Genomic DNA, 23839 nt, shown 5'->3' on the forward strand with positions numbered 1-23839 from the left:
TACATGTTCTGAAGTACTTGTTTGTAGAGTTGCATTTCCTTGTTCAACCATTCAGGTTCCTGTATTTTGTAAATTCCTCGTGTTTTAACATGTTTTAATGCACTTTCTTTCTAGATATATATTTTAAAATCTTGGTTGTTCATTTAGAATGGGAATGACAAACAGAATATTGGTTTCAAATAGTATAATTTTTATATTCACGAATGAAACATCAGCATAAAGTATCCAAATCCATAGTTGGGAAGGCATTTATGAGATACACATGGATCAAGAAATTTACATTCTTGTATTTTCTTACATTTAATATATTTGAAACGCAACAAATGAAGAACTGAGGAGGTGTACTAAGTAGGTCTGCTCTCTTCGGTATGTATTTTCAAATATGTATTTTCTTACATATTTGAAAGTCCAGTCAATCAAAATTTGTAAAAAAAATAAAAATAAAAAAAATCCCTCCCGCCCGACCCACCCCCTCCAAAAAAAAAGGACGAGAACCAATTTTTTTTTAAGTGGCCTTATCAAAGCAAGCATTGAAGAGGTTAAGCTCATTGGGGAGGGAGGTGTTGCTGATGGGTTTTCACATTTGTATGTAAAACTTTATGGTTAAAACATTAACTAAAGATTCTACTGTGAGATAAAAATTAGAGATTTCCTAATGATCAATTAAAAGGGCTGGTGTGTAGCTGGACAAAAATCCATAGTTAAGTGTGCTTTTAATAAAGTTTTTAAACTAACAAGGATGATGATTTATATATAGTGTGAATTACTGAAAATTCAAAAGTTTGGTAGGTAATTCACTACATTTATAACTTTGTGATAGCACAGCAAAGAACTAATTACCGATTCAATACCAGGGTAAGAGTATTAGAAATGTTTTTAATCCAGGTTAATTTATAAACATCGTTAATTGCCCTGTGGCCTGGTATCCAATAGGCAATATTACAAAAACTAGACTTGACCATTTTGTAATCAACAAACTAAACGCGATATTTCGTCAGCTTTTGTCATCAGAACTCGTACAAAAAATGCTAGATCTCTTACGAGCCAACAAATGAATATGTTTTTGAGGTATTCCGTATTTTAAATCGTCCTTTCAGAGTCTGATTAGCATATGCCAAAACCTAGATTCACCCCGCCTTCTTATTACACAGCAGCCGGCAGGTAACATGCGGCAGTACTCGCTAACCGGTGGGCGTGGCGCTTGCCGGCTTCTTTCAGTGACGTATTCAGTCCGCACCTAGTCGAATGCCGAGTCACTGATCGGCCCGTACGCGGTAGTTTAAGAAGGACGTATATCGTCTATTTCTCTTAATATGTGTATGTATCGATCGCTTGAATATTGTTTTTCTGTCCTGTTCATCTACAACCTTAAATTCTCGCTGACTTTCTACCGTTGTTAAGCAGCCGTAACCTTGGTGTCCTGTGAAACAACCTGTGTCTTGGGAAAGGTAAGTGTCACTGTAATGTGCAGCACTGCTAAAGGGCTAGTTGTTTGGTATCACTGCCGACTAATCTTCGCATTGTAGTTTGATGTTGGTGCGTCATTTCCCCCAAGCTTTCGATATTCCTGTAATTGTTATTTGCGAAGAAGCTTGCAGTACTTCAGAGATCGCAGCTTTGTTTTGGTAGTTGGCACTTTTACGGTGGTGTGGAAAATTCAGGTTGATAAATTATGCATTCTACTACAGTACTTCGCAGTATATTTTGCTTGGTAAATTACTGTTTCGTGCATATTATTAACGGGACTGCTGTCTCTTTAGGGTTCGATGGAAATCTTGTTGACCTATTTACTGTATATAGGGTGTGATCGCCAGTCTGCGGTCGTTTTGTAGCTTTACTGTGTAACTTCATTTCGCTACATATGGCAATGACCAAATTACTTCTTTGTTGTTGTTAGTTTACCTAACATAATGAAGGGTTTCGGAGTACAGAAAAGCAGGGATAGTTGAGTGGTTCCTTTCGGAGTCTCATTGACAGCTGGGGTTCTTCTGCACCATGATTCAGTCTCTCAGGATGACACACAGACTTAAAGCTCCCAGTTTAGCGGGAAAGCAGGCTGCAGTGTGCGGTGCCCAGCCTCCTGGCATAGACGAGTCAGCCGGGAATAGCGCAGCTATGGACCGTTTTGGTGCGAGAGCCCGATCCTATTTTTTCCAGCGCGTGTTGTGTTTTCACTGCCTTGTGCAGTAATAGGCTAAACATCGAAGCGGATGTATACAATCAAGACGGATGTTTTTATTTTAGATTCACCAACTGTATAAGATCGTAAGAAACATGGAGGCAGCATGTCATTATAAACTTAGCAGACAATGTTGTCGTTATGTAGGCATTTTTGTTTCGCATTGCTGTGGTTGTAGAAATCGACAGTATTTTCGATTAGAACTCCTACATTTATTACTGATCGGGATAATTTTACCAAGATGTTTTACAAGGCATAATAGACAGCGCATCCGGCATCCTCTTTGTGGTCACAAGTAATAAGGTTCCCATTAATTCTTGGTGCTAATAGAAGGTAGTCTCGGTGAAGAGTCACTGGGGCTTGCCAGAAAATGAAAAGCAAAGAAGCTTATTTTATCAATTATATGACTTGATGAAATCAAATGTCTTTGATGCAAAACATGACTACAGTAACCATTTGTTATATTACTTAGAATGATTAATATCAATTCTGCCTTTTTGCTGCAATGGTTCTGGAATAACAGAAAGCCTTTATAAACACATCCCATTAAAGCAGCTGGAGTTCTGGTTTCCAGACCAAATGTGCCAAGGCTTGTGTGCAGCACAGTCACTTTGGATGGGGTTACACAGTATGAGGTTACCACCTCCAATTTGCTTAAATTTCTATCTAGAAATGTACATTCAAGAAGCAGTGACCCCCCCCTCTTCAAATGGAACAGTCCCTTCTTACTTGCCTCATATAAGCATATTCTTATTAGAGATTTAATGTGTGATTTGAGAGTGTTTGAATCAACAGCATAATCATTTTCTATTCAGCTTTGGGAAAAGTATGACGATTTCAGCCACATCTCTTTCAAAGAGTTTTTATTTTTTCTCTCTCAACAGAGGCGAAGGTTCCTCAGTCATGGCAGTTTTAGGGAATTACTGCAACCCCAGCACCTCGCTTGCACAGGCCTGGGTGCAGGGCGGCTTCTCCCCCTGCTTCTACGCCACCTTGGTCCCTACCGTGCTCCTCACCTTCTCATTGTTCTTTGGGACATTCCATTGGGTTTGTTACCAGCACTATGGCACAATGATGGAGCCCAAGTTTGTGCCACGCTCACGCCTTTTCAGACTGCAGCAGGGCTTTTCCGTGCTGCTCTTGCTCCAGTTCCTGGTGGGCATGATCTGGAGGGCAGTACAGGGCACGGAGCTTCATGGCTATGTGTTGGTTTATGGCTGCCTCTCTGCACTGGGCTGGGCTTGTGCTATTGCCCTGCTGCACTTGGAGCGCCGGCGGGTTCTGGTTCAAGACCGAACTCGAGGACACAGCACAGTTCTTCTGCTCTTCTGGGCCCTAGCCTTCTCGGCGGAGAACCTCGTTTTTGTCTCTTGGTACAGCCCCCTCTGGTGGTGGGGTCTTGAATCTACAGATCAGCAGGTGAGTTTTGAAACATTTGGAGAACATTACTTAAAAATGACTCTCTGCAGTGTTGGATATAATGTTTTCAGTAAAATGGCTTTTATTTCTGTTCTTTAACTCTGTTGGGATTCTGAAAATCTGTTGCTTACCAGTTGATATGTGAATTGTTGTAGATCTGACCATATGTACCGCTTTCAAAACCCGGATTAACAAGTAGAATATTAAGAAGGAAACCGAAGCAGAGCCCCACATGTCTTTATTTTGTGTATTATGTATTTATGGGTATTATTTTATGTTGATTTATGGGTTCAGTTTATATCTAGTCCAGGAAACAGACCAGGACCATAAATGTTAGCACATGTTTGGGGGTTGCTAGCTTTTTTTTTTTTTTTTTTTTTACATGATTTTTGACATGTGGTAATATAGAGTAATAAAACTTATCCTTCCATAAAAATTCGATTTTTGACACATGACAGTGGGGGAAAAGAATAGTCCAAAAGAGTGGGATAAACACAGGAGAAATGTTCAAAGTTGCTGAGTCATTGCTCAGCTTTGTCATGCGGTCTCCGCCTCTTCCTCCATCATGCATTTAACTGACGAATTGGCTCATGTGCCTGACTTCCTGAGGATCAACACTTTCGTTTGCTACTTTTGTAGACATACAAAAGCAGACATAATTGTCATACTGTGCTGAATTCGTCTGACTTCCCATGAAGCACACATGTATGTCTTTCAGATGATCAAACAAATATTCCACACCTTTATTATTATTATTATTATTAGATAAAACAGAACTTTGAGGAGAAAGGAAGAGATTTTATATCTTAGGAAATGTGATTCCATTGCTCATTTTGAATTAATTTACAAAAAATATCTCTTTGATGTAAAATGCTGATTTGTTAAAGAAAGGAAAATAAATCCTTATCACTGGGGTAGGCAGCCCTGACCTGGTTCAGGTTTTCTGTCCTACCTGGCAAGTTAATATCTGCCTGAGATCAGGTATCTCTCATCAGAGACCAGGTAGGATGGAAAACCTGCTATGTTCCGGCACTCCAGGATCAGGGTTGCCTACTCCAGCCATCACAACTGCTCCATCCCTTTATAACTGGACTATATGTCTTTCTCAGAAGTATAGAGAATGTGTGTTAGTGCTGATGGCTGAGATGCAGTCTATATCACCACAGGTGGAATTTGCACTCTGGATGGTCCGTTATCTTGGCACAGGGGCACTGTTTCTCCTGGGCTTGAAGGCTCCAGGTTTACCAAAGCGACCATATATGCTTCTCATCAACGAGGATGAACGTGACCTAGAACATGGACAGGTAATCCTAGCTGTCTGTCAGTGGCAGGACACCAAGACTTAGTGTTAAGGTCTGTTTACTGTATATTCATTACAGCATCGATCTGCCAGAGATTGTGTACACCCCCTGGATGTGTAGATTTATATCATTTTCATACCCGTACTTGTATTTGAATTCAGACTTTATCTTAAAAGCATTTACTTTAGACATCGTACAATTAAAATCTTCAATTTAGGCTGTTTTTGTGTTTCTGAACTGACGTTGAGGTCACGAGTGAGCATATATTAAGTGTACAAATGATGAATGTCAAAGAGGCAAATGTGGTTAAATGTCTTTATCAGGTGACTAGTTTAATAATCAGCATCAATGAAGTGTTATGGTTATAGCCCTTCCTTAAAATTGCATTTGTAGTACAATGTTCAGCTTTGAATAAAAAAGGTAAACACAAGTTTTAAATGTAAAAATCAATTAATCCTTTAAAATCTTTTATGAAATAGATATTTGGTTCTAGTGTAGCGATGAAGATTAAGCAGACTGGGTTATAGTTTCCACTCTGCAGTTCAATAGCAGTAAGAATAACAATTAATATTACCAACCGTTTAAATTCTTTAATTTTAATGAATGACCCTGATTCAAACTGCGCCTCAGAACTCAGTGACACCCGTTTAGAGGGAAAGTGAATAGCCTGGAAATATCTGGATGTTTGTGTACCACCTCACTCACTTCACTCATTTTGCTCACAACAATGACTATGCGAAACAAAACAATGACTTTGCAAAAGAAAACAATGGCTATACGAAACAAAACAATGACTTTGTAAAACAAAAAAATAACTATGCGAAACAATGCAATGTAAGAATGACACAGCAGCAAATCTGCTTTGTATGAAAACCTTAAAATGGTATAAAGTATTTTAGCCAAAGAGGAACCATGTTTTATGCTGAATATACAGGTAGGAACCACACCACTTTTTTTCTTTTAATCTATAAGTTTCTCTAGATTGTTTTATGCCTCTTTTGGTTATTTTTATGCACTTAAAAAGTTGTCAGGTCTGTTATTTGAAATGCGTTTGCATTTTTTAAAATAATGCTGTCGATGACACTCTGTACCCTTCGATATATTCGATGCCCTACTATATCTATTGACCATCATAAAACATGTAATTGGTAGATATATTGCAGATAATGATAATACTCTTGATTCTGTTTTTGTTTTTAAATGACCATATTGTTTATTTCCTTCTCTGCTCTGTGTGCCTCCCAGCCGCTTTTAGGCGGCTCTCCACAGTCCCAGTCCACCTGGCAGGGATTCCGGAAGAAGTTCGGTCTGCTGATACCGTACATGTGGCCCCGGGGCAGTTTCCTCCTGCAGGCGCTTGTTCTCTTCTGCGTCTGTTTGCTAGGTGTAGAGCGGGCGATTAATGTCTTCGTGCCCATCTACTACAAGAACATTGGTAAGAACATGAATGTTTCCACACATGGCAGCATTGTCACGAGCTGTCAGTATGCTGATATGGATCCTCTGCTCTGATTTGGTCTGGGTCACTGTTGTTTCTAAGATGCTGGTTTTCTGTAACTATGTAAAATGTATATATAGAAACATGTTTTCACACCATTTTCGGTGTTTCGTACTAATGTCATAGTTACAAAAATATGACCTGAATTCTGATTGCAGCCGCATATGCTGCAGTACTAGCTGTCGACAGTAGATGGCAAGATTGACATATATGCTAAACTAGTAGCGATATTGTCTCTCAGGGACAGCATTCACGCTCCAGCTTTCAGAACTGGAATTTTTTGAAAAGCTTTGTCTGGGTCATTATTGCATCCAGTAAGTTTTTTAATTGCCCATTATCTTCCCATGAAAACAGCTTCTGATATCCCCGCATTTCAGGAAGGTTTCACTTCATTCATGACGTTCACTCTTCACAAGCATAACATTATCCATAGTTGGCCTAATTAAAAATAGCATAATCAGCCATAAATAATGGCTTTTGGCTCTGTGAGATTGGGTACTTAACTGCTCATTTGATAGCTAAAGGATTCAGTGGAACTCTGAGGTATTCATTGAAAACAAGTAAATACTTTTGTCTTGTTCACACTGTATTAAATGACACATTTTTTGTATCTTTCACAAAGTGACCCGTAAATGAATCCCTGTCACCGGCCTGTGCTTATTTTCGGCTATGCGTGCACCAAGCACATGCGTGTGTTTGTGTGTGAAGCGGGTGTCTCACTGATGTCTCCTTGGCATACTGGAGTGTCTCCTTCTTGGCCGGCAGGATGTGCCCCCCCCCCCCCCCACCCCACCCCCAGCACCTCACCCAATGTCAAAGCCCCCTGTTAACTCGCAGCCAAAATGCCTTCGACTCTCACAAAGGGATGTGGGACCAAACTGGACAGCGTTTAAACCTTTGCATAGCTCTGCTCTGGTGCCCACCGCCACCCCCCCCCCTCCCGGCCTGGGTCTGCTCCCTGCCTGCCTATCTGAATAACATGGACCTGAAGCACTTTCCAAAAGGCCTCTCTGCAACATGGGTGAACAAACAAGGGATGTTTAGGGACATGTCTGCTCTGTGGTTTGTCACCAAATGCGAATAACGCTTTGCTGTTTCTAGCCACATAAAAGAGCCGACTGCTGAAAAGGCAGCCTTTTGTGCTGTGGAGTGGGCTTGGGGGTTGATAGGGGAGGTCACCCACCCTGCCAGTCACGATTAGGGGACGTAAGGGGCTTTCAGCAAAGTTAACACGCTGGTACAAGGGGCTGTTTGTCTGGGGCTCCCTTTACCCCCTGTGCCAAGGCTGAAAACCGCAACTCCATTCTTTGCAGTCACCACCAAAAGAGAGAGTCACTTTTTTTCCTCCTCTCTGGCCATTTGTTTTGTATTGTTTCACTTCTTTCCCTTTCTTCCCTCTTTTGCACCCATTTTACAATCAAAACCCTAATGAATGCAAATGAGTCTGGTTGGGATTTCTGGTCAGCCCCAGATCCGCATTGCCTCGCGGAACTGGCCGTGCAGTCACACAGCCGCCTTGGCTCCGCTGAGTGAAGCTTTAAATGGCTGCCTGCACAATGCACGAGTCAAGGTTTCTGAGCCATAATATAACCCACTCACAATGGAGCACAAGCAAAGCGGGGCAAAAATGTTGGTGACCTCTAGTCCCATGTCAAGTCTTTTAGTTGCCCTGTGTGACCGATCGTGTCCCTGCTATGAGTGAGCACCAGAATGTTCCTGCAAAGAACTTTGCAGACGCTTTCTGCAGACGGGATGAATACCTATTTCAATAACAATTACTTATTGTATTATGTTATATTAACTCCACATTCTGACAGTCCTGTTCCCTGTAGACACACCAGTTATGAGAACTGGTCTAGCTTGCTTTGCCGTTTGCTGCAATTTCTTCAAAGTGTGCTGTAGCCATAATATAGTAACACAAATAAAAATGAAAACTTGTGATCTACCTTACGGTACCCACAGCAGAAAATTAATATATTTTTTTTTATTTAAGAGTCAAAAGGATGATATGATTGAGAATATCCCCGAACTGCACAATGATGAAGTATAATCTATGTTAAAGGCCTCTGTTTGCTGAAGGTGTCAAAATCAGATGCTCAGAATTCTCCACCCTTTTATGTAATCAGGTTTTTTGCCATTAATCTGGAATAATATTTGTGGTTATGTCACAAAGTTATTGTTATTTGTTTATTCTCACAAGACCAGATATCATTCAGTTGTTTTATGTGGCACAATGCTACATAATTGTGGTCTTCTGGTAGCATTTCTTGTAGCATCCCAAGAACATTATTCTGCTTAAATCAAATTATACGATACCTGCGTCGAAGAAAGGAAGATGATGGCAGCATTTGTTCTTTTATTCCATTATTTAAATGTGAATGCAGTCTTTAACTTGTGTTCTTCTTTCTGTGCTCGACAGTCAACGAGCTGTCGGACGGCAGCAGCTGGAAGACCTTGACCACAACCGTTTGTATCTACGTGCTGCTGAAGTTCTTGCAGGGAGGTGGAGCTGGTAGGTTTAGGCTCTCTTTGCTTTAGTGTCATGGCTCCATTTACTTCCATCTACTTTATCCTTCAGGCTTGTGATTGGCCAGTTCTCATTCCCAGCCCATCCCCTTCTCCCATCCCCCAGGAGCCTCTGGGTTTATCAGCAACCTGCGGTCCTTCTTATGGATCCGGGTGCAGCAGTACAGTAGTCGCGTGGTCCAGGTGCGTCTTTTTGCACACCTGCACTCTCTGTCCCTGCGGTGGCACCTGGGCCGACGCACCGGCGACGTCCTGCGCAGTGTTGACCGCGGCGCATCCTCCATTGACAGCCTGCTCAGGTGAGTCCTGTGCCTGTCCTGAGATCGCCAGTCCCATTTCCAAACTTAAACCCCGCCCCCCTCCCCCCCCCGCACACACACATACCCGCGATGAAGTGAATTTACTTTCAAACGGTACCATTAAAGAATATTCCGTGGGAATAACTCCTGCTTTACCTCTCCCCAGCTATATTGCCTTCAGCATCTTCCCTACTATTGCGGACATCGTCATCGCCATTATCTACTTCATCTCCTACTTCAATGCCTGGTTTGGCCTCATCGTCTTCGTCTGCATGTTCCTCTACCTCAGTGAGTGCAGAGACGTATCCAGCAGAGGGCATGTGCCCTGATTGCAGCCATAGCACCAACTCCTTCCTTCACTCCTCAGCTCTCACCGTGATCATCACTGAGTGGAGGACCAAGTATCGCCGGGACATGAATGCCCAGGACAACGCCGCCAAGTCCAAAGCTGTGGACTCGCTGCTCAACTTTGAGACAGTAATACGAAAGCTCTCGTCTCTTTCTGGTACCATTGTTATCCCCGGTTTGTTTTATTCATTTGGCCCAAACTTACCTTTTACTTTACTTACTTTTTTTTGTTTAGGTTAAATATTACAATGCAGAGAGCTATGAGGTCGGCTGCTTTGAGGAGGCCGTCCTGAAGTATCAGGTGACGAGCAGACAATGTTTAAATTAATAAAATCATCGTTGATGATAGATATATGTTGAGAGAAAGCTAATGCTGAATTTCTTCTTCTTTCTCAGTCATCAGAATGGAAGACAAACGCTTCCCTGGCCTTACTCAATCAGACGCAGAACGTGATCATCGGTGCCGGCCTGCTTGCCGGCTCTCTCCTCTGTGCTTACTTTGTTTCAGAGAAAAAATTCCAGGTGTCTTTTCATTCCGATCTGAGATAGTGATATATTTGTTTCCGATACACTTTTGGTATTCTGTCTCTTGAGTTTTGGGATGTCCTGATTTAGGCGTTTAAAATGTCTGCTTGGTTGATAGGTTGGTGATTACATCCTCTTTGCGACGTATATCATCCAGTTGTACACGCCACTCAATTGGTTTGGAACCTATTACAGGTGAGACTTGGGTGATGCGGACCCTTAATGACATGAGGAGTTGATAGCCTCGCAAAGACATCTTTAATCCACACCCCCTTCTCTCCACAGGGTGATCCAGAGGTCCTTCATTGACATGGAAAGCATGTTCAAACTCTTTGAGGAAGAGGAGGAAGTATGTCGTTTTCCACAGTGATATCAAAATATCGCACTAGGGTGTTTTGTGTCTTAAGATAAGAAGTGTGTTCTTACTTATTACTTATGTAACGCTTGGTGGTAGATGTAAAATGGCTACTTTTTGGGTGATCAGACAGGAGGAGGTCTGAGTTTTAGTGATGCGTGAGCGGAGCATGTGATGGGCGCTCGCACAGAGCCCCTCTGCTCCCCTCCTGGCCTGAGCCTTGGTCAGGGCCGGGCCCCGCTGTGGGAAAACTCTCCCCAGAAACACACAGCCGACACCCAGCACACAAAGGCTGCTCAGATCCCCTTGATATGTTAATGTCTGCAAGAATCAAAACAAAGGCATTATTTGATGTTCAGATTTCTTTTTAAGTTTGTCTTCGGGAGCTGTAGCTGTACAGTGATGGGCCGGGCGTCGCTGTGGGGGGGGGGGAAGCACGCTTTGATGCTAACTTCAAGGTGGTTGCTAAGAGTATTCTTGACATGTTAATTCTTTAATCCACTTTGCAGGCCCAGGGGCGACCCCCCCCCCCCCCCCCCCCCCCCCTGTTGAGGCACTGTGTGTGCAGTGGCAGTCTTTGGCTCTTCTCCTTGGCTTGTGTTCGTTTTCATTGGTGACACATGGCCACTTCCTACCTCCCTTTCACATTCATTCTCTCTCCTCCATCCCCCTCCAGGTGAAGGACGACATCAATGCTGGAAACCTCCAGTTCAAGGCTGGGAAGGTGGAGTTTGAGAACGTCCATTTCAGTTACGTTGATGGGTATGTTCGCCTTTGACATCACAGACTCTGTGTATGTGTGTGTGTACATATATATGAGTCAGGCTTAAATGTCAACAATGTCACTATTCCAAGTTTCCATCCGGTGACAAAACTTTGCCCAAAGGTGACTTCACATGTAGAGGGTGCTAATTTTTAGGTAGGTCAGGTGGAATCAAAGCCTCCATGTAATTGCCCTTTGTCAGTACATGAAAATTTATTTAATCGTTTTTGTTTTTTAATTTACGGGATCACAAAGCGCTATGTTAAGAACAACAATGTAAAAACCCAATTTGCCAATATGGGGGGAAAATCTGGTTTCCCTGTGTCTTCAAAAGTACAGCCACAGAAAAAAATTGAGACCACAGCACACTTTGTTTCTCTCATTTCTCAAATTTTATGTATTGTGAATAATTTTTTTGTTTTGCAAACTGCGGCCTGGTTCTTCCCTGTTTCTCATTAATGAAGGGCTTCTTCCTTCCTTTATGGGACCTCAGTCCTGCTTCTAGGAGCCTGATGCAAACTATCCTAGCAGTGCAATTCACACCTGCACTTAATGTTTCCCATTCCTTTTTAAGGTGACTTGCTGTCATCCTCCGATTTATGAGAAACTGTCCGATGAGTTTATGGTCATCTCTGGCAGTAGAAAGTTAGTGTTAGTATGTATTGATCTGTCTTTGCGTGGGAAGAGTCACATGCAATACAGACTAAGCCAAGTGGCCTCGGCTTTGGCAGCATAATGACAAAAGACAATATTTGGAACAAACTACAAAGTCCAGAGCCAATCATGGCATGGCAAAAAGAAAAAGGGCGATTGCATCGAATCTTTGGCCGGTCTGTTGTTTTGCTTATAGAAGCAAGTCACGATAATGTGATTGAATCCAAAACAGGTGTTTTAGGCCATTAAAATGCAGCTTAATATCTGTATGGGAAGTAGTGCATGGAATAAAATAATGCGTAAGATATGTTATTGCACGTCCTTTTTAGCGTTTAACAGTGAGGAAAATACCTCTAAATTAGACAGGGTAGCATTTCAGGGAAGCAAGTACAGATGTACTATTCTCATGCATTTTAATTTTTATAGGCCCTGGTGCAGCTGTACATTTTAATTCACCCAGATGTTTCAGGTGGTCTTTCCTCTCATGGTCCATATTGTTCATCTGATGAAACATTATTATGTAGCTTTGATCCCCCTTCTCTCCTTCTCCCCCCCCCCCCCCCCCCAATCCCTCCCCAAGGTTCTGTGGGCTGGAATCTAAGAACAAACAGAAATCTCTGTCACAGCTGTGTTGTGCTACACTCTGATGTATAATATATGTTTTAAAAATGTCGCTGTAGGAAGGAGATCCTCAAGGACATCTCATTCACTGTGATGCCTGGGCAGACCGTAGCTCTGGTAGGTTTATAACCTCACTGCATTTCATTTGTGGTTTTCGTGATCTCTCTGGAGATAAGGTGCCTATCAATTTCCAGCATTATGTCCTGTACCTCTTCAGATTTAGTCTTCTTTTTAGCATAATAGTACTTGCAGATATTCCTGAAAGGTCTCGCCCAGTAAGGGTGTCAAAGATGGCACTCTACCTTACTACTTTCCACTCTCTGCTCACTTCTCTCCTGTTCCGTTCTGCCGTCTCCAGGTTGGCCAGTCAGGCTCGGGTAAAAGCACCATCATCCGCCTGCTCTTCCGCTTCTACAATGTCCAGGGAGGCTGCATCCGCATCGACGGCCAAGACATCTCAAAGGTGAGGCTAGTTATGGAAAGTGCAGCGTGGGCACCGATGGTGGGACGGGCGACAGCAGATGATGTTCGTTTTTAATGTGGTGGAGGAGGAATGACGCAACTCAAGCTTGCTGACTTTATGGGTTTCCATTATTAGTTCATAGCAGTTTGGTTCAAAGATTTCTTTTCGCATTGCAGCATGGGGTATATGTGATTGAAAACAGTGCAAAATCCTGTGTGCATAAGTATAGAGCTGTCACAATTACTCGACTTGAACTCGATTATTAAAAAGCATCGATTAAAATTTTCCTTCTCGATTACCCGGCAATACGGCAGAAGGTGGACGGCACATGCAGGATGAGGGTCCAGATACAGAGCGAAGGCACCATTTGTGTGGAAGCACTTCATGTTAAAAGTGAATGAGAATGCAGATGTCTGTCAGTACTGCAAAGCAGAACTTGAATATCACCGTGTCACGACTGCCACATCTTAAAAGAAGACATTCTGGTTTGAGGGACCCTCCCAATAACGAGAGGTTATTCATAGATATGTCCCATTTAGCCTCTCGGAGTAGCCTAGCCTGCCTTTGTCATCACTTTGGCTTAATTTATTTTGCATATTGTGATTCTTGTATGTCAGAATAATCGATAAAACGAAGGTTACCCCATCGCTTAGCCAAGTCATTTTGCATGATAGCGTACATAAAACCCATCAAAAAATAACTTCAATTATTTTTGTTAACATATTGCTTGTTATGAGACTAGAAGAAAATTGCGATATTTAGGAGTTGAAAATGAACTACACAGCCAAATGTAGAGTCAAATATATCTAGTTTTAACTTATTTGACAGACTGTTGGCAGATAATACCTTGGTGCCAACAAATCCCTTGCTTTTTGCTCAATGTTACTATAAAATACAAAATATTTCCATATAGCAGAATATGAATGACTTCATAACCGGTTCCTTTTTGCCTTTCTTTTCGTCACTCATTTTTTGCTTAATTTTTCACAAAACCACCACACAATCTATGAATCAGTCCAACAGAAAGCATGCAGTGCTTTTGCAAAAGCAGCGGCCGTAAACTTTAGACATATTTTTTAAAACCTATATTAGATAATGCTGAAAATGAAGCTTCGTTAAAATTGCAAAGCTTGCTAATTTTGGTTTACTATGTCGAAGTAAATGTTTTGGCGCAACTTATTGATGGTGTGAACTCAGCAAACTATTTCGGTCCTTGCAATGTGATGATTCATGTGCAAAAAATGCCATGTTGATATTAACATCGCACGTCGTGCAAGCCTCGCGATACAGGGGTGCACTGGGTAGCACCCTCACTAGACACCGACGCTTGCGTTAATTGAGTTTGCATGTTCTCCGTGTATGGGTGCCTTTTCAGCAGATTCGCCGATTTGCTTATACTGTTCAAAAACATTAAACTTAAGTGAATTGGAGATGCCTTAATTGACCATATGTGAAATTGAGTGTGTACCCTGCAACGTGTGGTTGATTTCTGCCTTGCGCCAATTACAATGTATATGTTATGTTGTATACAAACAATTACTCGATGAATCGGGGCGGCATGATGGTGCAGGGGTTAGCACTGTTGCCTCACACCTCTGGGACCCGGGTTTGAGTCTCCGCCTGGGTCGCATGTGTGTGGAGTTTGCATGTTCTCCCCATGTCGTCGTGGGGTTTCCTCCGGGTACTCCGGTTTCCCCCCCACAGTCCAAAAACATGCTGAGGCTAATTGGAGTTGCTAAATTGCCCGTAGGTGTGCATGTGTGAGTGAATGGTGTGTGAGTGTGCCCTGTGATGGGCTGGCCCCCCATCCTGGGTTGTTCCCTGCCTCGTGCCCATTGCTTCCGGGATAGGCTCCGGACCCCCTGCGACCCAGTAGGATAAGCGGTTTGGAAAATGGATGGATGGATGGATCTGCTGCTGTCCAAAGTGGCCTGCAATTTTAAGCTGTTTACAATACTGCAGATTTCTTGTTTGAGGGCCCTTCCTGGAGCTTTATCCTGTAACTTTAAGGTGCTGGGCATTAACCTCTATGCTACAATCTGCCCTGCTGTATGTTTCATAGATTGAAGTAAATTGTTTATAAATTCTCTCCTTGCACATAAAAGGCTTCATTCCTATTTAAAACCACTGAAATAGTTTTTCTTGTTCAGCCGAGATATCTTCCTGTTATGTATGTAGTGGTATAGGGGTTTAAACTGATTAAAAAAGATTCTGATATTATGTTAAAGTTTGCAGACTTAGTTTTCACCACATGGAGTGATAAGAGATGACGTGGCCTTTGAAGTCTCTTCCGTTGGGTGTGGGTTGAAAGTTGTTGAGTTGTTTCACCTGCGATTTATTTACGTTTATTTCCCTCTTCTAAAATCTTCCAGTTTAGTCACTTGTTTGTTCTCGATGGTTTTACGCAGTATTATGAACCATTATCATTGTCATGCCTTTGCTCATCACCATTGTAGCAGTATAGGTAGACCAAGATAACATTCAGACCTGGTATCTCCTGCCACTTCACCTTATCTGGAAAAATTGTTCTGAAGAGGTTGTAAATAATGGTAGGAAAAACCAACTGCATTTAGTGTACTTGGAACCCTTCTGCATGGCTGAGTTTTCCATATTCTGCACATTTTTTCCATGTCCAAGCTGTGGTAGATGGTCTCAAACAGCTAGACTCAGCCAGTGCTGGTGGGGCCCCCTTTGGGTTTGCATCCTGTGATGGTACCTGACTATTTAGCAGTGCTCACAGCTTGCTACATCTTATGAAGATGAACAGAAATCAGTGCTTACCGCCAGACACACCTGTCGGGAGAGATTAGAGCAGGCCGTGTAATTACTTGCCGCAAGTGTGGCTTAATCACCCAACGAGCGTAGCTGTTGACACATGTATAATGACAGTGTTGAAATGCCCAACTTGCCTGTATTGCTCCTAGTCAGAGGATCATGTTTCCAGTTCTCTACCTCAAGGTCGGTAAACGGGGTTTAGCAGGATGCCTAACATGACTTATCGATGTTTTGGAAAAACCAGAGAGGATGGACAAGTCATTGCAGTGAGGGCAGGGTTGTAAGGCTTCTTTAGAGGGCAGAAGGAACCATGTAAGCCCTCCATGATGAAGAGAAGATGTTGAACTGCTACGTATGCAGTATTACACCAAGCCTTTCATCCACCGTATTGGTGCATAGTCTTCCATCTGGTACAATACTGCATGCGTACTGTCTACGCTCTTTTGCTATGTTTATCATGGTTGGGTGAGCTGTTGTTGGCTGCAATGTTTGTGATTAAGGTAATAAATCCTTTAGGATTACCAAAACTGAAAGAAACAGATCCAGAGAGGAAGGACGAATCAAGTAAAGCCCCAGACTGGGAGAAGTTTATGTAGAAGCTATACTGCTCATTATTTGCTGTGCTACTTTTGTCCTACATTTTCTCATGAGCATCTAAATTCTAAATGCATTTTAAATGTACGTTTGTTTAAATTCTGCATTTGGCATCCTGAGTCACTGGGAGAGCTGACCACTAGAGCGAGTGACAGGCTCATGTAACACTAGGAAGTTGCATATATGACCCACCTGCGCACCTTGAAAGCTGTTTTATGCTGGTTGAAGGCCTCGGCACACATATCTGTCCTGCTCCTCGTGGCTATTCTGACTGCAGCACAAAGCTATCAGTTGACATGTTGCTCTTCAAAGAATGATTCTGTCTAAGGTACTTCCTGGAAAATGCAGAGACGTAGTTCTTTGGTACAGTGTGCACTTTCAACGCAAAATACCAGGCTAGCACGTTGGAGCACGGTACGGAAGGTCTGATGCTCATTTCCGTGGGGATTCTGAAGAGGGGCCGAGAGATTTGGGAATTGAGGGGAAGGTTTGTGGTGGGGGGGTTGGGGGGGTAGGACGCTAACAAGGCCCAAGATGAAAGGGGTGTGAAATATTTAACATTTTCGTAAAAGACAGAGGGTCACAAATGTTTCTTTTCAAAGGAATTATGCGGGGCTTTTGATGATAGAAAATCAAAGTTGTTTGCCAGTGTGCCTTTAGGAGCTGCCTGCTGGGCCTCATTGATCTGTAAGTGATGGACGCGAGGCCTGGTGTGCCCAGACCCTGCCTGGGAACACGCAGGCGTCACCTGTGCTATCAGGAATGTCACCTGTTCCAAATCTGCACATCACATTCACCAGCCTGTGGAAATTCCGTCAGCATAGAAACTCACCTGTATGCTTGGATTTCGGGGCAGGGAGGCAGTCCGCATTATCAAATGGATCTTGTATGTTTTCCCAGGGGTGTTGTTTTAAATTTCTGGTTATGATTAACGCATTGCACTACATTAACATGTGTTTAGCCACGAGTCGAAGTATGAGGGATTAAGTGCTTTGTAAAACAAGTTGCTATTACCTACTGTAAGTAATATATTGCACTTACCTTTCCAAAGACAACATTTAAATTTAATTAGTAATGTATTAATGCTAGTGCAGAGGTGTCAGCAGTGACTGGCAAGAACTTGAATTGGGGAAGGGCCGAGCACAAGAGCGACATGCTGCAGGTGTCGGCTGAACCAGGGAAGGGCCGAGCACAAGAGCGACATGCTGCAGGTGTCGGCTGAACCAGGGAAGGGCCGAGCACAAGAGCGACATGCTGCAGGTGTCGGCTGAACCAGGGAAGGGCCGAGCACAAGAGCGACATGCTGCAGGTGTTGGCTGAACCAGGGAAAATCCCAGTGCAGAAGCGATGTGCTGCGGGTGTCAGCCATGTCAGTGAAGGGCCGAGCGTAAGAGCAGGGTGCCGAAGGCGTCGGCTGCACCCAGAAACTGCCCAGTGTGGAAGCAACATGCCACAGGTGTCAGCCGAGCCGGGAAGAGCCTGGCGCAGGAGCAACGTGCCATAGGTTATAGCTGAGCCAGGGAAGGGCCGAGCGCAACAGTGACGTGCCGTAGGTATTGGCTGAGCGCAAGAGCAACGTGCCATAGGTTATAGCTGAGCCAGGGAAGGGCCGAGCGCAACAGTGACGTGCCGTAGGTATTGGCTGAGCGCAAGAGCAACGTGCCGTAGGTATTGGCCGAGCGCAAGAGCAACGTGCCGTAGGTATTGACTGAGCCAGGGAAGGGCTGAGTGCAACAGTGACGTGCTGTAGGTATTGGCTGAGTGCAAGAGCGATGTGCCGTAGGTATTGGTTGAGCGCAAGAGCGACGTGCCGTAGGTATTGGCTGAGCGCAAGAGCGACGTGCCGTAGGTATTGGCTGAGCCAGGGAAGGGCTGAGCTCAAGAGCGACGTGCTGTAGGTATTGGCTGAGTGCAAGAGCGACGTGCCGTAGGTATTGGCTGAGCGCAAGAGCGACGTGCCGTAGGTATTAGCTGAGCCAGGGAAGGGCTGAGCTCAAGAGCGACGTGCTGTAGGTATTGGCTGAGTGCAAGAGCGATGTGCCGTAGGTATTGGTTGAGCGCAAGAGCGACGTGCCGTAGGTATTGGCTCAGCGCAAGAGCGACGTGCCATAGGTATTGGCTGAGCCAGGGAAGGGCTGAGCTCAAGAGCGACGTGCTGTAGGTATTGGCTGAGTGCAAGAGCGATGTGCCGTAGGTATTGGTTGAGCGCAAGAGCGACGTGCCGTAGGTATTGGCTCAGCGCAAGAGCGACGTGCCATAGGTATTGGCTGAGCCAGGGAAGGGCTGAGCTCAAGAGCGACGTGCTGTAGGTATTGGCTGAGTGCAAGAGCGATGTGCCGTAGGTATTGGCTGAGCGCAAGAGCGACGTGCCGTAGGTATTGGCTGAGCGCAAGAGCGACGTGCCGCAGGTATTGGCTGAGCGCAAGAGCGACGTGCCGTAGGTATTGGCTGAGCGCAAGAGCGACGTGCCGTAGGTATTGGCTGAGCGCAAGAGCGACGTGCCGTAGGTATTGGCTGAGCGCAAGAGCGACGTGCCGTAGGTATTGGCTGAGCGCAAGAGCGACGTGCCGTAGGTATTGGCTGAGCGCAAGAGCGACGTGCCGTAGGTATTGGCTGAGCGCAAGAGCGACGTGCCGTAGGTATTGGCTGAGCGCAAGAGCGACGTGCCGTAGGTATTGGCTGAGCGCAAGAGCGACGTGCCGTAGGTATTGGCTGAGCGCAAGAGCGACGTGCCGTAGGTATTGGCTGAGCGCAAGAGCGACGTGCCGTAGGTATTGGCTGAGCGCAAGAGCGACGTGCCGTAGGTATTGGCTGAGCGCAAGAGCGACGTGCCGTTGGTATTGGCTGAGCGCAAGAGCGACGTGCCGTTGGTATTGGCTGAGCGCAAGAGCGACGTGCCGTTGGTATTGGCTGAGCGCAAGAGCGACGTGCCGTAGGTATTGGTTGGACGCAAGAGCGACGTGCCGTTGGTATTGGCTGAGCCAGGGAAGGGCTGAGCTGAAGAGCGACGTGCCGTAGGTATTGGCTGAGCGCAAGAGCGACGTGCCGTAGGTATTGGCTGAGCGCAAGAGCGACGTGCCGTAGGTGTTGGCTGAGCGCAAGAGCGACGTGCCGTAGGTATTGGCTGAGCGCAAGAGCGACGTGCCGTTGGTATTGGCTGAGTGCAAGAGCGACGTGCCGTTGGTATTGGCTGAGTGCAAGAGCGACGTGCCGTTGGTATTGGCTGAGTGAAAGAGCGACGTGCCGTTGGTATTGGCTGAGTGCAAGAGCGACGTGCCGTTGGTATTGGCTGAGCCAGGGAAGGGCTGAGCTCAAGAGCGACGTGCTGTAGGTATTGGCTGAGTGCAAGAGCGATGTGCCGTTGGTATTGGCTGAGTGCAAGAGCGACGTGCCGTTGGTATTGGCTGAGTGCAAGAGCGACGTGCCGTTGGTATTGGCTGAGCCAGGGAAGGGCTGAGCGCAAGAACGACGTGCCGTTGGTATTGGCTGAGGGCAAGAGCAAGGTGCTGCAGGTGTCGGCTGAACCCGGAAAAGGCCCAGCATGGGAGCTGGGTGTGATGTGCCGCTGGTAGTGCCTGTTGTCCCTAAGCAGTGTTGGTGCCAGCAAACCATCATTCCCAGTGTGTTTACTGCTTCTTTTGTTTTTCACTCCATGGTGAACTTGACACCAAAATGGCAGTGAAAAGCTAACATATTGATTCTGCAGTGATGGGAGCTGCCCATCACCGTGTCCCAGTGACCATTTCCTTTTGCTAACGATTATCTTTTATCTTGTTGGGAAAATCTAATGGTTTTATTGCAGCCCACTGATTTGGTGCCGAGCTGGGGAGAGGGGTCTGAGCTGTACAGCCAGCCGAGGTGTGAAGCAGAGCCGGCTGTGGGCTTTATGTAAACAAGATGCTTTTCAGCTCATTTGGTCCAGGTTAGGCACACATGGCTATCTGCCTGCTGGCCGATAAGTGGTTACAGCCACATCATGCTTGTGTGTGTGTGTGTGCGTGTGTCTGTGTCTGTGTCTGTACATGTGTGTGCACGCTCACATCTGGATGGGACTAGAGTCCAAACATGGCCCCTGCCAGGCAGATTCAAAGTTATTACGTTTCATGTTTTTGTGTCAGTGTCTTTTAGTTTTTCTAAGAATCCTATTAATAGATTTTTCAAAGAGGGTTATAAGTAAAAGATGACGTTTGGGTCATTTACCATTACATCGTTATGATGTGTTATAAATGTGGATCGTAGGCTACAGTTACGCATTTTAAGCACCAAGATTTACATGTTCCTCCCATAATATGAATTTCTGCTCTGAAGTTCTGAGGTTTGTCATAATTTTCCAGATCATGTAATTCCTGCTGCTGCATTTCCAGCTTCCAGATTTATACTGGGCTAAGGTCACTGTCTGATCTCGGGGAATGTGGCCACCTGGAACTGTTGTGTGATCCTTAGCTATTTATTGAATATGTCCAGTAAAGGGATGAAAGGAGACTTTCATTGCCAGAGCTTATAACTGCTCAGCACTCTTTTATATGCCTTATGACATCATCCTTACTGTTCACATAAAAAAGTGTCAGTCGCCAATTAAACATGGCAGTAAAAGAAGCATCCAGTTTTCTGCATTACACTGCAAAATCTAAATGCCATCCATATTTAGAGGGTATTTAAGTTTTCTTTTTCTTTTTTTTTATTTTTAAAAAAGTTACTCAGTCAGATGAATGCGCTTTGCAACACATTCACATTGTCCCAGAGTGATAAACCCTCTTCTGTTAACCACATTAAATGCAAAGTTTATTAAACAAATACACAGCAATATGGCCAACTGTGGTAGAGGGGGAGGCAATTAAATGAGTTTCCCTGAGATCTGCCTGTAGGAATTAATAAAAATATCTAAATTAAATAAATATGTAACATATTAAATAGTAACAGTGAAATAATAATAATAATAATAAAATCCAAGTGTGCACATTGCCCATACTTTAGGCCTGCTCAGCTATTGAGTAGCTACACTGCCTGAGTTTGGAAACTGTTGCAGTGTTTGTTCTCCAGTACAACTTTCCTGATGAGAAAGACAGAAGCACGCTATCTGTCGGTCTGTCTGGATATTGTTGCTTAATTTTCTTGATGAGAGTGTGTTCCTGTCTATCGATCCGCCTGTCTGTCTGACTGTCTGTCTCTGTCTGGATATTGTTGCTTAATTTCCTTGATGAGAGTGTTCCTGTCTATCTATCCATCTGTCTGTCTCGATATTGTTGCTTTCTTTACTGTTTACTTCTCATGTCCTACTGTGCCCCTGCTGAATTGGCGATGGGCAGGTTATGCTCTGTAGAGTGTCACCCTGCTCACCACAGAAGCCTGAACATGTCCTTTTATTTCTGAATGGCACTTGGTGAAGATGAGCCCTAATACTTGTATGTGCTGTGCAGAGGGTGAAGCATGCGGCGCTCAGAGGCCTGGGTTGGATGCCACGCATCATGACTCAGCCTTGGTCCAGCTGAACATAAGTGCTGTCAGAGGGCTCTGTCAGGCTGGTTAATCAATCCCAGGTGCTATCCACAAAATATCACATAATCACATCAAAACAAAAGAATATTAAAAGAAAGGAATTTAAAGTATGCTAAAAAAAAATGTGCTCACCACTTGCGTATCTCTTCCACTGTTCCATTGACTGAGAGTGTAATATTCTGGATCTTAGTTTTTAGTATATTTCTGTACCAGCTGGAGTTATTTGGCAAATGGAAATCCTGAAGAGTTACTATAGGGTTATTCAAAACACAGCCATGGACTGACCACTAATCATTTTCTGATGAGTTACTTTATGGTAGTGTTTTGATGTCTAAAGTATTAAAGCTAGGTTAAGTGTGCAGTGGGTTGGAGGCAGGCATTCAAGAGAAAACACTTGAGCGCAGCGCAGCACACAAACTCTGGGCAGGATGTCATCTCTGGGCACACACTGTGGACAATTTACAGGTGCCAGTCCATTCATCCAATGTTTCCATCCATCCATCCATTCATCCAACTGTTTTCTCATTTATTGTCGTGGTCAGGGATGTGAGGGAGGAGACCCAGGATGGGATGCCAGTCCATCACAGGGCACATGCATGCACTCACACTCCACGGCCAGTGTAGAGACAGAAACTAGCCGAATTGCATGTCTTTGGATTGGATCTGGATCAAACCCAAGCGATCGTACATACTTGACACACACAGAGCAGAGGTGGCATCTAACCCACTGAGCCACCATACCATCCTAATGCATCTTCCCATGTTTTGTATCATTTTGTTTGATTTGTACCTTTATAGACAACTTGCATTCAGTATTACTGGGTTGCCCTCAGTTAAGAGGTCAAGGAATAATGCCCCACCCTCACCCAGGCAAATGGGATTCTTCTGCTTTTCTATTTATTCTGCAGGCTTTAAAAACAGACTTCACCAGCTTGTTGCTAAAACTGTGTTATATTAAGTTGATTGATGCATTTTTTTCAAGATGATGGTTTTGGCATCTTGAATAATTTTCCCATTCTCCGTACATGTGTTGTCCAGGGTAAATATTTACCAATGATTTTTTTCTCTCCTCTTTCCCATTAACAGCTGAAAGACCATTTGCATTATTACACCCCTCAGGCTTATTCTCAAAGTGGTGAAAAAAAGAAAAAGATGTAGAAATCTGAGTGACCTAAGCATGTAAAAATCCCAGGAGGGTCCCGATTGGGCGGAGATGTTGAGCAGATGTATATAAATATGGATTTTCTAACATATCAGAGAGAACTTTAAAGCTTCCCATTATAGTGGATTCGCTTATAACGGAATATCGTCTATAACGGACGAGGTCCGCTGGTCACGGCCGTGCGCCTTTAAGAACATGCAGAAAAAGCATCAGATATAGCAGACTCACATATAACAGAATTTCACTTATAATGGACAAACAATTTGGTCCCTAGGGCCGCTTTTAGCTGCAGTTTTGTTCACTATAACGGACATACAGCTCCGCCTACAAGGCGCGTGGCGTGCCGGTGATATCCAGCTGTAGTTTTGTTCAGCTATAACGGACATACAGCTCCTCCTACAAGGCGCGTGGCGTGCCGGTGATATCCCGCTGTGGTTTTGTTCAGCTATAACGGACATACAGGCACCGCCTACAAGGCGCGTGGAATGCCGGTGATATCCAGCTGTAGTTTTGTTCAGCTATAACGGACATACAGCTCCGCCTATAAGGCGCGTGGAATGCCGGTGATATCCCGCTGTGGTTTTGTTCAGCTATAACGGACATGCAGGCTCCGCCTACAAGGCGCGTGGCGTGCCGGTGATATCCAGCTGTAGTTTTGTTCGCTATAACGGACATACAGGCACCGCCTACAAGGCGCGTGGCGTGCCGGTGATATCCAGCTGTAGTTTTGTTCAGCTATAACGGACATACAGCTCCGCCTACAAGGCGCGTAGCGTGCCGGTGATATCCAGCTGTAGTTTTGTTCAGCAATAACGGACATACAGCTCCTCCTACAAGGCGCGTGGCGTGCCGGTGATATCC

The 23839-nt window shown here is 44.4% G+C and overlaps 1 protein-coding gene and 1 long non-coding RNA gene across 2 annotated transcripts in view; both read left to right on the forward strand.

Moving 5' to 3' along the window:
- Positions 1–1207: 1207 nt before the first annotated feature.
- Positions 1208–23839, forward strand: part of LOC125731640 (ATP-binding cassette sub-family B member 6-like) — a 41621-nt gene continuing 18989 nt past the window's right edge. Inside the window, exons 1-15 of the mRNA XM_049005894.1 lie at positions 1208–1448; positions 3064–3598; positions 4765–4902; positions 6145–6334; positions 8817–8909; positions 9030–9222; positions 9389–9510; positions 9590–9699; positions 9806–9871; positions 9967–10092; positions 10214–10290; positions 10381–10444; positions 11127–11212; positions 12548–12605; positions 12847–12951. Coding sequence (XP_048861851.1) covers positions 3083–3598; positions 4765–4902; positions 6145–6334; positions 8817–8909; positions 9030–9222; positions 9389–9510; positions 9590–9699; positions 9806–9871; positions 9967–10092; positions 10214–10290; positions 10381–10444; positions 11127–11212; positions 12548–12605; positions 12847–12951 — 1944 coding nt within the window. The 5' untranslated portion in view covers positions 1208–1448; positions 3064–3082. The remainder of the gene's footprint in view (positions 1449–3063; positions 3599–4764; positions 4903–6144; positions 6335–8816; positions 8910–9029; positions 9223–9388; positions 9511–9589; positions 9700–9805; positions 9872–9966; positions 10093–10213; positions 10291–10380; positions 10445–11126; positions 11213–12547; positions 12606–12846; positions 12952–23839) is intronic.
- LOC125731890 (uncharacterized) lies at positions 17658–18718 on the forward strand. The gene is made up of 3 exons (XR_007391665.1): positions 17658–18218; positions 18400–18514; positions 18630–18718. It is a non-coding gene; the product is annotated as an uncharacterized LOC125731890 (long non-coding RNA).

This window comes from Brienomyrus brachyistius, chromosome 1, assembly GCF_023856365.1.
Source record: "Brienomyrus brachyistius isolate T26 chromosome 1, BBRACH_0.4, whole genome shotgun sequence".
NCBI classification, from domain to species: domain Eukaryota; kingdom Metazoa; phylum Chordata; class Actinopteri; order Osteoglossiformes; family Mormyridae; genus Brienomyrus; species Brienomyrus brachyistius.